The sequence below is a fragment of the Branchiostoma belcheri genome, unplaced genomic scaffold (genome assembly GCF_001625305.1).
Source record: "Branchiostoma belcheri isolate BF01 breed outbred unplaced genomic scaffold, Haploidv18h27 scaffold111, whole genome shotgun sequence".
Lineage (NCBI taxonomy): Eukaryota > Metazoa > Chordata > Leptocardii > Amphioxiformes > Branchiostomatidae > Branchiostoma > Branchiostoma belcheri.
In genome coordinates, this window is record NW_017802503.1 from 736,617 (window position 1) to 749,727 (window position 13,111).

General features: G+C 39.8%; 2 protein-coding genes across 3 annotated transcripts in view; one reads left to right on the forward strand and one right to left on the reverse strand.

Moving 5' to 3' along the window:
* LOC109487732 (mucin-5AC-like) overlaps positions 1 to 5,881 on the forward strand; it is a 38,164-nt gene extending 32,283 nt beyond the window's left edge. For both annotated transcript variants that reach the window (XM_019791794.1, XM_019791802.1), the window contains 3 exons: positions 3,467 to 3,570; positions 4,093 to 4,296; positions 5,304 to 5,881. In XM_019791794.1, the coding sequence (XP_019647353.1) occupies positions 3,467 to 3,570; positions 4,093 to 4,296; positions 5,304 to 5,504 (509 nt within the window). In that variant the 3' untranslated portion in view covers positions 5,505 to 5,881. The remainder of the gene's footprint in view (positions 1 to 3,466; positions 3,571 to 4,092; positions 4,297 to 5,303) is intronic.
* Positions 5,882 to 9,018: 3,137 nt separating this feature from the next.
* Positions 9,019 to 13,111, reverse strand: part of LOC109487527 — a 21,690-nt gene continuing 17,597 nt past the window's right edge. The window contains 5 exon segments of the mRNA XM_019791544.1: positions 9,019 to 9,668; positions 10,208 to 10,264; positions 10,753 to 10,919; positions 11,247 to 11,348; positions 11,350 to 11,395. Coding sequence (XP_019647103.1) covers positions 9,497 to 9,668; positions 10,208 to 10,264; positions 10,753 to 10,919; positions 11,247 to 11,348; positions 11,350 to 11,395 — 544 coding nt within the window. The 3' untranslated portion in view covers positions 9,019 to 9,496.

Below are 13,111 nucleotides of genomic sequence, written 5' to 3' on the forward strand. Positions count from 1 at the left end.
TTATCCACTGTCAGTCACAGTTGCCAACTTGCCACAATAGCTGGAAGGCACTGTCAAACTTGTGCAGACACTGCAGATATCTGCTCAGATGAACATTTTTCAAGCTGCTTGAATGATCAGTCGCTTCCGAAGGTTGACACTCCTTTTGTAGTTTGCAAATGTTATGTTGGAAAATATGTGGTCTGCAACAGGCAAAATTCTGAGGTTATCCACTGTCAGTCACTGTTGCCACAAATGCCGGAAGGCTGATGTCAAACTAGTGCAGACACTGCAGATTATCTACTCAGAGGAACATTTTTCAGGCTGCTTGAATGATTTTCGCTTCCGTTGTATCGCTGATGACTGACAACAGTGAGGAAAGATGAAAGAGCAGATCTGATTGGTGGTGATATGGAATGATTTTGTCAGTGCAAAGATGAGGGCCTGCATGGGGGGGGGGTAGTGATTACAAATTACGCAAATTTTTCACTGCTGATTACGAATTACGTTTAAGTCTCAGAGCTGAGTACAACTTTACGCATTGCAGCTTATGTACTATCATGAATTATGTTGATTTTTGGGGAGGCTACCTACGGATTACGAAGACTAAAAAGGCCTGATTACGCCTTACGAAAAAGGGCATGCAGGTCCCAACAAATGCCGGAAGGCTGATGTCAAACTTGTGCAGACACTGCAGATTATCTACTCAGATGAACATTTTTCAAGCTGCTTGAATGATTTTCGCTTCCGAAGGTTAACACTCCTTTTGTAGTTTGCAAATGTTATGTCGGAAAATATATGGTCTGCAACAGGCAAAATTCTGAGATTATCCACTGTCAGTCACTGTTGCCACAAATGCTGGAATGCACTGTCAAACTTGTGCAGACACTGCAGATTATCTACTCAGAGGAACATTTTTCAGGCTGCTTGAATGATTTTTGCTTCCGATGTATCGCTGATGACTGACAAGGGAGAGGAAAGATGAAAGAAGAGATCTGATTGGTGGTGATATGGAATGAATTTGTCAGTGCAAAGATGGGGGCCTGCATGGGGGGGGGGTAGTGATTACGAATAACGCAAAATTTTCGCTGTCGAATTATGTTGATTTTTGGGGAGGCTGCCTATGGATTACAAAAACTAAAAAGGCCTGATTACGCCTTACGAAAAATGGGCATGCAGGTCCCCAAAGATGGAGGGTCTGTAAGTGTAGACTGGTCATTGGCTTGGTCTGCTTCCAGTGGCTGCTAGTGCTACTCCACTGGATCCCAAGCTACTGTACGTATGCTAGTATGAAATGACAAAGGCTGGCTTATAAATTGGAAAAAAACATACTGGTATCATTCATGTCAATGGGATCTATGTAATCCTAGAAAACTATGTAACAGCTAGCTCAGTCGGTAGAGCATGGGACTCTTAATCCCAGGGTCGTGGGTTCGAGCCCCACGTTGGGCGCCACTGTAAAAACCGAAAGGGGCGAGCATGTCACAACCGGGAATCGAACCCGAGTTGTCCGCTTGGCGGTCACCAACGCTAACCATTACACTAAAAGGTCGCACGACCATTTAGCATGGTCAGTTAGCACTGTTACAACTATAAAGACCTGAATTACTTTGAAGACGATTGTGGTTACCTGCTTCAAAGTGCATAAATAAATGTGGATGGCATTATTCATCACACCTCTGGTACCAAGAGGTCAACTCAGCATTGTGAATTCATCATTTCCGAAGCACTCAGCATCAAGCATTCCATCACATACAAAAAGAGAAGCATTCCATCCTTCCATGCACACATACAAAAAGAGAAGCATATCATGCAAAGACAGACTCACCATCATCACCATCATCATCATTACCATCATCATCACCATCATCATCACCATCATCATCACCATCATCATCACCATCATCATCATCATCACCATTATCATTATCACCATCATCATCACCATCATCATCATCAACATCACCATCATCATCACCATCACCATCATCATCATCACCATTATCATCACCATCACCATCATCATTATCATCATCCTCATCATCAACATCCTCAACATCACCATCACCACTATCATCATCACCAACATCATCATCATCACCATTGTCATCACCATCCTCATCATCATCAACAACATCATCACCAACATCACCATCCTCATCCTCATCATTTTGACTGATGCTGAGGCAGGCCACCACTGCTTTCCACAGTATAGGCAGTACCAGTAGTCTAAGTCTTTTTTTCCACTGCTTGGTGTTGCATAGGTACCAGTACTACATGTACATGTACATCCCATGTCTGCAAAAGGGTATGCTTCATCCAGACCAGGCATTCTTTTCCCATCATAGTGGACTGACACACCGCTGTATCATGTCCTCTTCTCCAGCTAAATGGCTTACGCAGGACGCATCGTGGATTTTAGACGCAACAGGCACTAGTCCCTTCAGATTAGAGAATGCTGCAAACGCCTTGGATGGCAACAACGAAACCTACTGGAACCTCTCTGGAGCCACCTATGGATACAACAACTGGAGCATTGTGCTGGATCTCACCGAGGCTCACACCATCACGGACATTGCGTTGAATAACTATGGGGACATCGTTCACGATATTGCAGCCTTCAAGTTGCAACGGTCGCGGATTGGGCACCCATACAACTGGGAGGATGTTCTGTTTGTTACTCACGTACAATTAGATACTGAAGGACGACAGGAGTTTGGTGGCAGTTTCAAGAAAACGGCACGGTATTGGAAGTTCGTGGTCACTGAAACCCTGACAGACACTCAGCCTTGGCTCCGGGAGCTAAATCTGAGAGGATATCCACTGGGTGAGGGACAGCATCTTTTTTTTTTCTTCACAGTGAGGGTTTGAGTAAAAAGACAAGTCTGCTGTCATCCTGCTGCTTGAAAAGAAGCTCTAAGCCATTACCTGCTCAAACAAAGTCATCACATTTCAGTAACGTTACATATATAGAGATACATGTACATGGGATGGACTAATACTCAGCAAATCTTATACCTACATGTACCATTCAAATGCACCATTTTGACGCATTGAAATATGCTTTTCACTGCAGTTTTGCTCACTCAGCTGCTGAAGACACCTGAGCCACATACATGTACTTTCACTCTAATCTATTTCAGTCTATAGAACAATAATCTATTTCATGAAAGGTCAACTTCACAAGAACATAAAGAATAAAAGTCTTTAATTTCTCTCTCTTAAGTATTGTCTCCTCTCTCTTCTTGGCTCTTTTATAGAATGGGGTCAGGGAACACTATTATTACCGGTAACACTATTTTTATACATCCAAGGAGGTTCTATTTAAATTTTTGTGTGCACAATTTTTTCTCACAACATCTTTTCTTTCAGGGAACAGCCACAATTTGTCATTTGCAAACTTGATGATATCAAGGATGCCTTTGATATTGCTTAAATTTCTACAATACAACATGCCCATAACCCACTTCTGCTTTGTGTTGTACAGATAACAAGCTAGAGAAGAGGGATGCCGACCAGTCCACGGTGTCTAAAGATGTCGTAGAGGCTGCCCTGAATCAGATGAAGGACCAGTATGAGCAGCAGGATAGGGTAAGTCTTTATCTTTTACTTGCCCTCTTTGCTAAATTTTGCTTCAATCAAACAGATTAGGACCAGCAGATACAAAGACCACCTGCAGAAATAAGAAAGACAGACTTTCATAATGGGGGTTTCCATGTATGCCAGTATGATATCTAAGCCTTGGGAAGCCTTCGATTAATATTACATTGATCAAGAGTACTAGTGGGCAAGGTCCATAACAGAAACAGGAGAAACTCTGACAGGTTGAGGACAATAAAAAGCAGAACTAAATGATATTGGAAATCACCAATTCCCTACTTTGCTAGACTGCTGAATGATTCAAATACTGCCTAGTTGTGCAGCACAGATGACTTTTTAAGATTTACACTGTTGTTAAATGTTGCTAGTAATTCTGAATATTTTTAGTGTATTACTAATTAAGAATTGTGATTTTAAGGACATGTAAAGGAGTGTGTAATTCAGTCGGCAGACTGCGAAATGCCAAATGTTGTTTTACTACAATAAACCATTCATACGTTTATGTCTCTCCAGGATGTTGAGATAGTAGAAGTCTCCCCAGGCCTTACCGCACCCCAGCCAGCGTTACCCACCAGACAGACCTCCATCTTCGGCGAGTACTTCTCCCTGTTCATCGCCCTTATAGTGATCGCGTGCGTCTGCGTGGTCATCATCCTGCTGGGCGTGCTGTACCTCTGCGTCCGGAAGAAGAAGGGGAAACTCCGAGACCACGAGAAGGTAACATCCGTGTCCATAATATCACCAGGGTCCATAATATTGCCACCTTTAGAAATAGTGTGCTTTAACATATTTTTACTGCAACATACTTTTGGTATGCACTCCTGCACACCTCAAATGTACATACCTAGGGTATGTTGCAGTAAAAATATCTTTAAGCACACTATTTCTCAAGGTGGCGATATTATAGACCCTGGTGATATTATGGACACAGATGTTATAGTATAGTGTATAGTGTAATATTGTTGATTGATGGCTGTATAGTGTAATATTATTAATTGCTGTAATAATTGATGCTTAATGTGTAATTTACTATGTTGATAAGATAAGTTTTCCTGTAGCATAATGTCAATGATAGCAGTTGAACGTGTATGTAAATAATTGTTGTATTTTATGTAAAGTTCTCCAGGAGGAATAGTGATGTACATATTATCACTAATGGGAGATTCCTAAATAAACAAACAATAAACAGGTGATTATGAAAAACTTAAACTTTTCTCCAACTTAAAATTTGACTCCCCAGAAATTTTCGACTGAATCACTCAGTCTTCCTCAGCTATCTGACCCAAATGCTGTGGACACGTGATTTTTCCCACGTGTGACGTCAGCAAAGGGTCAAAGGTTGTCTGAAGTCAATATCGCCCCCCGTCCCGGTTGAGCAATGGTTGAAGTGCCCTGATGTAAATGGCCTCTTTTATGCCTCTCTTGAAGTAATCCTGTTGGTATCCAAGATTCTGACCCCCTCCAGATCCACTGTGTGTCCCGGTGATTCTATGTGGATGTGCTGTGACACCTCAGATGCAACAGAATTGGGTCGTCTATGTTCTAGAAACCTGGTTTTTAGTGAGCGCTCAGTTTCCCTGATATAAGTTTCCCGACAGGGGTCTCTGTTAGTTTTTCCCTGGCAACTTATGTGGTAGATAACCCCACATTTGTCTTCCTTGGGAGTTTTAAGTTTTTCATAATGTAATTTACCAACTCAGATGAACTTTCATGCCAATAAACAGGTGATTGTGGACGACGGGCTTCGTCTGGACAGCTACCAGGCGCTCGACAACCCCGGCGCGACCTTCACGGACGACGAGATCCTGACGGGGCAGAACGGGAAACCGAAGGCCGAGGAAGCGTGGACTGTCAAACCGTCGGCGCCACCGCCGCCGAACGGGAGAATCGCGGAAAACACAGAGGAAGAAGACACGCATTTGTGACCAACTTTCTCTGCTTAGTTTGGTAAAGTGAAACATACATCAGTGTAAGACCTAGGAAAACAAATGTTGTGTTTCCTGTTTCAGTCCTGAAAAAATTAGGGTCGCTAGGTAGGGATTATCTTTTTTTCTTCCTTCTTTTAGACTTAGTGATATCTATATTGGGGTCCAGATCATGGAGCTAGAAAAGGTTGATCAGCTTGAAAAATTATGCCCCTTGCAGGGGTCCACCCTAAAAAAGAGGCTAGCGTTGGCAGGTTTTTCTAGGGTCGGTCGGGAAACAGGAAACACAACTTTTTTTTTCCTAGGCCCAAAGAGAAACATACAGCACCCATCTTGCCTATTACCAGTGAATGATATTGTCATCTGATCTTTTCACAAAAGTCAAACCGATTTTCAATCTATAGAGATACAAATCATTTTGTTCAACGTGACATTTTGTGCACATTTTTGATTTAGCAAATTTGCCACAAAACATCAGAATAGCAACTTGTGAGATTAAGTGCCAGGAAGAGTAAGAATTGATAAAATAAATGCGTATTGATGGTACAAATTAAACATTGCTTTCTCTTCTTGATAGTACTAAGTAAAAATATTTCACAATACAGTTTCACAGTTTTACTCAATGATTGTAACTGCAATTTTTGATAATCAGAGTTCATGTTATACATGTACTTAATACATCATTAAAGTAGACATCTAAGTAGTTTTTGTGGGTTTGAGGAGCAAAGAAGCTAGGGACTTCCAATGTATTTTTGTAGAAAAGACTATTACTGCTTGAATGGGTTTACAGTACAAGCAAAAATAACACTTAAAGTTAATGTAGCTCACATTTATAGCATTGTAGTGTCCCTGTCAAGTGACATCTTGACTACAATGATTATTACAGTACTCAGATATACTTTGTCATTCCAAGCATCTTCCTACACATGCTCTGTTTCAGAGATCGAGGATACATGTACCTTCAGTTGAATGACCCTTTTTCTTCTGATAGATACGAATTTAGTATACTGATAGGCGCATAAAAGTAATTTCCAGCAAGATTTTGTGAAGATTCTTCTGTTGATCTGAAATTCAACAAAACTTGTTGATCTTGCCAAGCTGGTGTTCTGATACCAGCACCAGCATTTGCTTCACATATGAAGGCATCAGAAATGTGAAAAGCCAAATATATCCCTGTATGTTATGTAGTTCACATACATTGCTTGATGTGTTTTAAAATAGAATTGCATTCTCCAGGATTATTGATGAAAAAAGACCAACTTATTTGTACATAGAAGTGCTAAGTTAGTTTTCTTACCTTTAGTTTCAACAAGTTTTGCTCCATTTGATCAACTTTCTTTTTTTGTGCACCAGAGCATTATGTTCTTTTATGTGCTGCAACCATAGTTATAACATTTCTAAAGTGTATTGATACTAAGTTGCAAGGATGTGGGGTTTGTGCACATGGTCCAGTGACACTCTGAGTACTTTGCAAAGAACCAAGAAATGAGATTTGGTGTGGCCTTAGGGGTGTGTGTGTGTGTGGTAGTACTACTAGACATTACTGGTATACAAGTCTAGAGATCTATGAGTATATGGGTGGCAGACTATTGCCTTGTTCACCCCCAAGAATTTGGTTTTAAAGAAAAGTACTTTCTACAGATAGAGTTGAGGACCATATGTATGTCCCCATGTAGTGCTTGCCTGAGTAACATGATTATTGCTAGTGTGAATAGAAACCTATCTTTTATCATAGGGGCTTGGAGTTGTACAATCATTGTATCTTGAACTATGGCCTTCAGAAAATGTGATGAGCATTAATATTGTTTTTTTTCCATCAGGCAAAAGTTTAGATTTCAAACTGATAGAAATTTAGGGGTGGTACTCTTCTTTCAGTAATGGCAAAAAGAGAAACCTTTGGCAATAACACAACAGGCTGGAGCATTGTGCCAATAGGTCACATTTTACGACTTTAGTATAATGGTAATAATATGATTATTTTCTGTGCCCATGTATATGGCTACTGAACAACAGAATGATGCAAACAGTACATGATGCAATGACGCCCCCTATCTCCTCAGGCACTAACTACATGCCATCGTTACTGCACCTTATTATGTACAGTCAAATGTTTTAAAAGAAACTTTCAAAGATTGAGATATTCATTGTACTGTCATTTTCTGAAACAATAAACTTTAATATTTCCAATATATGACTAAGTCTCAGTGATGAGAACTTTTTCTTCTTGTGATAAAAAAAATATGTGATAACATCAACAAAACATACATAACTAGCCTTCATATTAGCGTGTTGAAGAGAATGAAATATATGAGGAACAGCGTAACAGGAACTTAATATTTGACTGTCATAGCAGATGTCTCTTACTAACGTAGACAGTATACATGATCATTACATCTTATAGTCATATTACATGTCATCAAGTGTGATAGTAACACAATTAACAAGAAGATGATGAAGGGAAAGTTGTACTTTACATTATCTAAAGATGACGGTTACATTTGTCACTCAGTCTGTTGATTTCTGTCTTAGGGCTAGTCCATTATAAAGCTAGGAAGGGTGCTTCAGTGTACGTCGTGTGTGATTTCATTAACCAATATAACCGTCCTTCAGCATAACACACCAAAACTGTTATGTTTGCATATATGATGGCTGTCAGTCAGTAAGAACTGGTTAACATCCTAATCCTTCAGATCATATGGAACTAAGCTTTGTTTCATATTTATACTCACCCCCCTCTTTCCTTCTTGCTATAACCTTCCTGCATAGACGATGCAATGTCCCAAGTCCAGTGTCTAACGACTTAGTTTCAAAGAATGCTCAATGCCTTCTAGCGAACTTTTCAAACAAAATGGCCCTTATGTCCTTCAGCATATAAAGGCATGTATGTACAGGTACATGTAGTAGTATTGTTCTTTGTTCTCATTTGCCTCTTGGTTATCTGGGTTTTAAACAAATCTCAACATGACTTAACAGTTTTGTTCATATTCACGAAACCATGCTATTTTGCAATACTAGTAAGGCTGCACATCTTTTTGGCACACACATACCTCATTTGAGAAGAAAACTATTAATAAGACTTCTTTTGGCAGTTGCCAAGTTTGGCACGTTCTTGCCTGGACATAAAAAAATCACTTATAAAACTAACTTCTCTTTGGTTACCGAACTGGAACATGTAAGTACCTGTTACAAACGTTTTGGTTACTTGTTAGCAAAACAGGAAGAGACAACAAGAAACAGAAGACTAAAACTATCTCTCCTAAAACCTAAAACTCCTGCTATAAACTAATAAAATAGAAGCGTGGATATACCAACTGGGTGTTCTGCTGGTTAGTCAACAGGCAAGCAGCAAATAAACTTCACTTCAAGTGTTGCAGAAAAAATAAGGCAGCTTCTTCATGGCTGCTTTTCCCTTAGAAAAAACTGAAAATGTTGGTATCGCACTGTTTCGCCCAGATAAAAGCAACATAACAAGAAATCAATCATTACACATGTATGTCTAGCATGCTTCTACGGAAGGCACATGATTGCTCTGACCGTGTTACAGCATCTCATCATCTAGAAATGTTCAGCTACTCAAATTTTGGCCACTTGACATGATTCTGATCCATGCACTGTCCTTTGGCATGTACCTTTTCAACTCTCTTGCAGTTCAAGTAAGTTTGAGGTGACCTCCACATTCAGGAATTCTCGGCATCCAAAACAAGCCGGGTGCTAGACCCTCCCTGTGTCCTGTCATCTTCTCAAAAAGGATTGTAAAACATTTACAAAGCAATAGTGTATGCAATGGTGTATAAAGTTCGTAAGTATATAACCTCTAAAATCTTCTTTGGTATCAAAACAAAGTTATACATAGTGCACATGTGCAAACAAAACTTTCAGTTGTGACCAGTGTTGCCTGTGTACCGTCATCCTCTCAAAAAGGATTGCCAAATAGTTACAAAGCAATAGGGTATGTGTGAAAAAACTTTCAGTTATAACCAGTGTTGCCAGACCTAACCAGGTGCTAGTCCCTCCCTGTGTGCCCCCATCCTCTCCTGTACTGACTGTTCGTTGTAGATGTTGACCCTTCGAGCAAAGCCTGCCTGCACCAAGGCGTAGTCAATCCTGCTGTCGCTCTCCTTACTGGTGTCGAACAGGGCCACGTACAGGGTGTCATTCCAGCCTCTGTAGAATAAACCATTTAAACATGGTTAGCAACTTCCAATAATAGTTTCATCAGATTGGTAGAGTATAGGATATAGGGGTTTTCTTTTAAACAACCAATAAATATTGTCTTACCTTGCTTACGTTATGGTGTCTATCAGACACCTTCCTCAATACTTCAGTCAGAATTTCTGAGGTAAGAGACAATATTGGTTGTGTAAAAGAAAACCATTATATCCTATGGTTTAAGCTACTGGATGTTTTACGTACATGTACTACAAATACCCAGTAAGGATGGCTTTTTTTAAAGCTTACACACAAGACATTTCTCTAAGATTGCACCCTCCCTTTACTGAAAAATGTGTTACACATTTGCACAATGAAGAACTTCCATTGCTATTTTGTTACCCATATGAAGAGGAGTGTTCTTTGTCTAAATTGTATTCCTTATTTTTCTGTGGTAATACACATAGTTACATGTATCATTATCTAATATATAGTTTTAAAGAAGTTGCTGATTTGAAGAATAATAATATTGATATATGTTACAACTGACTCACCTGGACAGAATATGAGCTATCAGGACTTTCCCTCCAGTCAGCTCAAAGAACACATCCCTGAAACATGGAGATAACCACACGTTATCAAGAAATAACCTTTATGGTACTTTTATGTTAGACAAAAACATAACAGAATTCAAACCATACATGTATGAGGATGGCATTTAGTATAAGGAACTGTTACAGGTCTTTTAATAGAACACTGAACAGAAACAGGGACAGGTCTGGTTGTTGTTGAATACTGATCAGCACCAAGGACAGTGCCATATTAACACTTATACATGTTGTGTAGGCTCAAAGGTCCACTTTTTATCTAAAGGTCCAAGATTTTTTCTTTGAAAGATGGACTTTAGTTTGCCATTTCGGAAAGTTCAATCTTCAATTTCCAGGGGAGCATGCCAGATCCCCATAGGAATCTTGCGCCTTTGGTGCTCGCTGGTCCCTCAGACAGTGGGAAGAACCCCCCCCCCCCAGCAAAATCCTGACTATGGGTATGCATGGTATGCTACAAATGTACCTTAAGTCACTGCAACATCTATCCTCACCTGGCAGTTTGGGACCACCTGGGCTTCCCCTGGTCTGTAGGGAGAGGTTCTATGTTGGCCAGGTAACACTCCACTGCCTGGAAGGGAAGCTGGCAGAACCTGGGTTCTATCGGATGAATATCTGTTTCCTGGACCCTCTCCTTGTTGCCATAGTCAACATAGAAAACCTGAAATGGGCGAGGTAAAGCAGTTATCTACGGCCGTGAAGGTTGGACATCCAGGTAATAGATACGCCAAAAAACTTGGGAAATGGTCAGACGTTTCAGGCAGCATCCACTACCTTTCCATAGTGACACTGGGGAGTTAGAAAAGCAGGTTTATAAGTATGAACTATTGATTGATATGCAAATAAGGAAGACAAATTTTTTTGAAAGTCCAAAAAGAAACAAAATTCATGGGTTTAGGTCTGGACTTGAGCCTAAACCTTTGGACATGAGTCTGACCTGAACCTAAATGTGGGTTTAGGTACACAGCACTAAATGTGTAATGCTCACCCATACTTCCTGAGTTTCAGTGTTGACACTGGTTATCCTGGCCCTGTAGAACTGACTGTCCTGGCTGTACTTAGCAATGACAATCTCCTCCCAGTGCCAGGTCTATGCCCACCTCCCTCTCTCCATACACCTTCTTGGAGTAGTGCTCACTGTATGTTAGGATAATTACATGTAGGTTACCATTCAAACATTATAATGAATGAATGAATGAAAGAAGACCTTTATTGTACGTTTGTGCTCTAACAAGCTAAGTACAGGTCATGAATAAACAGGGAAAGAGAATACAGCTGCAATGACACTTACATACTATATATACTAATGTGATCTAGCACTATATACAGGTACACAAGTGGGGTCGTGGGGCACAGATGCTAACGTGTTCGGCTTAGGACCAAGATGTTGCGGGTTCGAATCCTACCATGTCACTGATCTTGTGCCCTTGGAAAGGCACTTTACACGATTTCCTCAAATGTATTTTGTTTTTTAAAAACTATCCACATTTTTCTTGGCTTGTTCCTTACCATTTTTTTTAGAAACTTCCAAGCCAGCATATATTTCAATTTCTACAATAAACAAACAATTACTGATAACATAAAAAACTTACTTAATCTCTTTACTGAGCTCATCCAGAGGATTGGGTTTGTCTACATCAATACCGTCAGCAGCTGGAAAGAGAATAGATAGTTCTTACTCATCAAAATACTTTAAACATTGGAAACCTTTATTGAAAGGCCCCCTTGGAAATCAGTTGTTTATCAACTGAAGGGGCGACCCTCAAGATTAATAAATAAAAAAAATAAATGAAAGTCTGTATCTATGGTATAATTTCCACACTTTGCATTACAACACATTTCTTATGTACACATAATAATTTTCACACACCTTGTTCAGTGTTCGAAATACCTGTCTGCAGTCTGCAATCTGCAGATAGATTTTCAAGATTGCAGAAGAAAAATTTATACAATCTGCAATTTTGCAGCAGAAAAAATTGGCACTTGGGATTTGGTGCTCTTGGCCCCATGGACAGACAACACTTAAGCTCATGTTCTGAAACAACAGGAGCTTCTACATCAACCTTGTCTTGACTTGTTTATCTTCTGTTTCCTTTTGGACTTCCAAAAATTTGTCTACACATTGCATATCAATCAACAGTTCATGCTTATAAACTCGTAAGATTGTAGTATAGAGGCTTGTGTATTTGCAGAAAGTATTTCCAAATTGCAGAACAAAATTTTGACTCTTCTGCAATATTGCAGAGCACTGAAAAAAAGTATTTCGACCACTGTTGTTGATTACAGTATTTAACTAATATATCATACAAGTAGGTTTATATATAGTTTTAAACTGACACTCCAAGACAGTAAATGTTAGATCTCAGATCTGTATTAAATCCTACATGTACAATCACTCAGAAAACACATCCAACGTAATCTAATTTTTATATCTGTCTTGAAAAGGTAAAGAATACATATTAGTACAAATGTATTTCTGCATTGACATATATGGGATTCTGTACTTCAGAATTTACACATGGTTAGCAGAATGTTGTAAATGCTAGAAACAGGAGAGCATAGTTACCCATTTCCAGTAGTTCGTCATGTGGCACTCCCCCGTACGTGAACTGTACGAAGAAGTGTCCAGGGTTGAACACAGAAGTCACCTCCACGGCTACCAGTGTGTGTACCGGAGGCAGGTCTACCATGTGGTTAAAGCACACAACTGCCCTTTTTCTCTGTCACTGTAAGGTACAAAAATTAATAAAGCTTTTAAAGAAATGCTGTTTAAGGTGTCAGGGCTTGAAATTAAAGGTGGTCCAATGGTCACTGACCAGTAAAATTTAGGCTGGGACAACTAAAATGACCTTT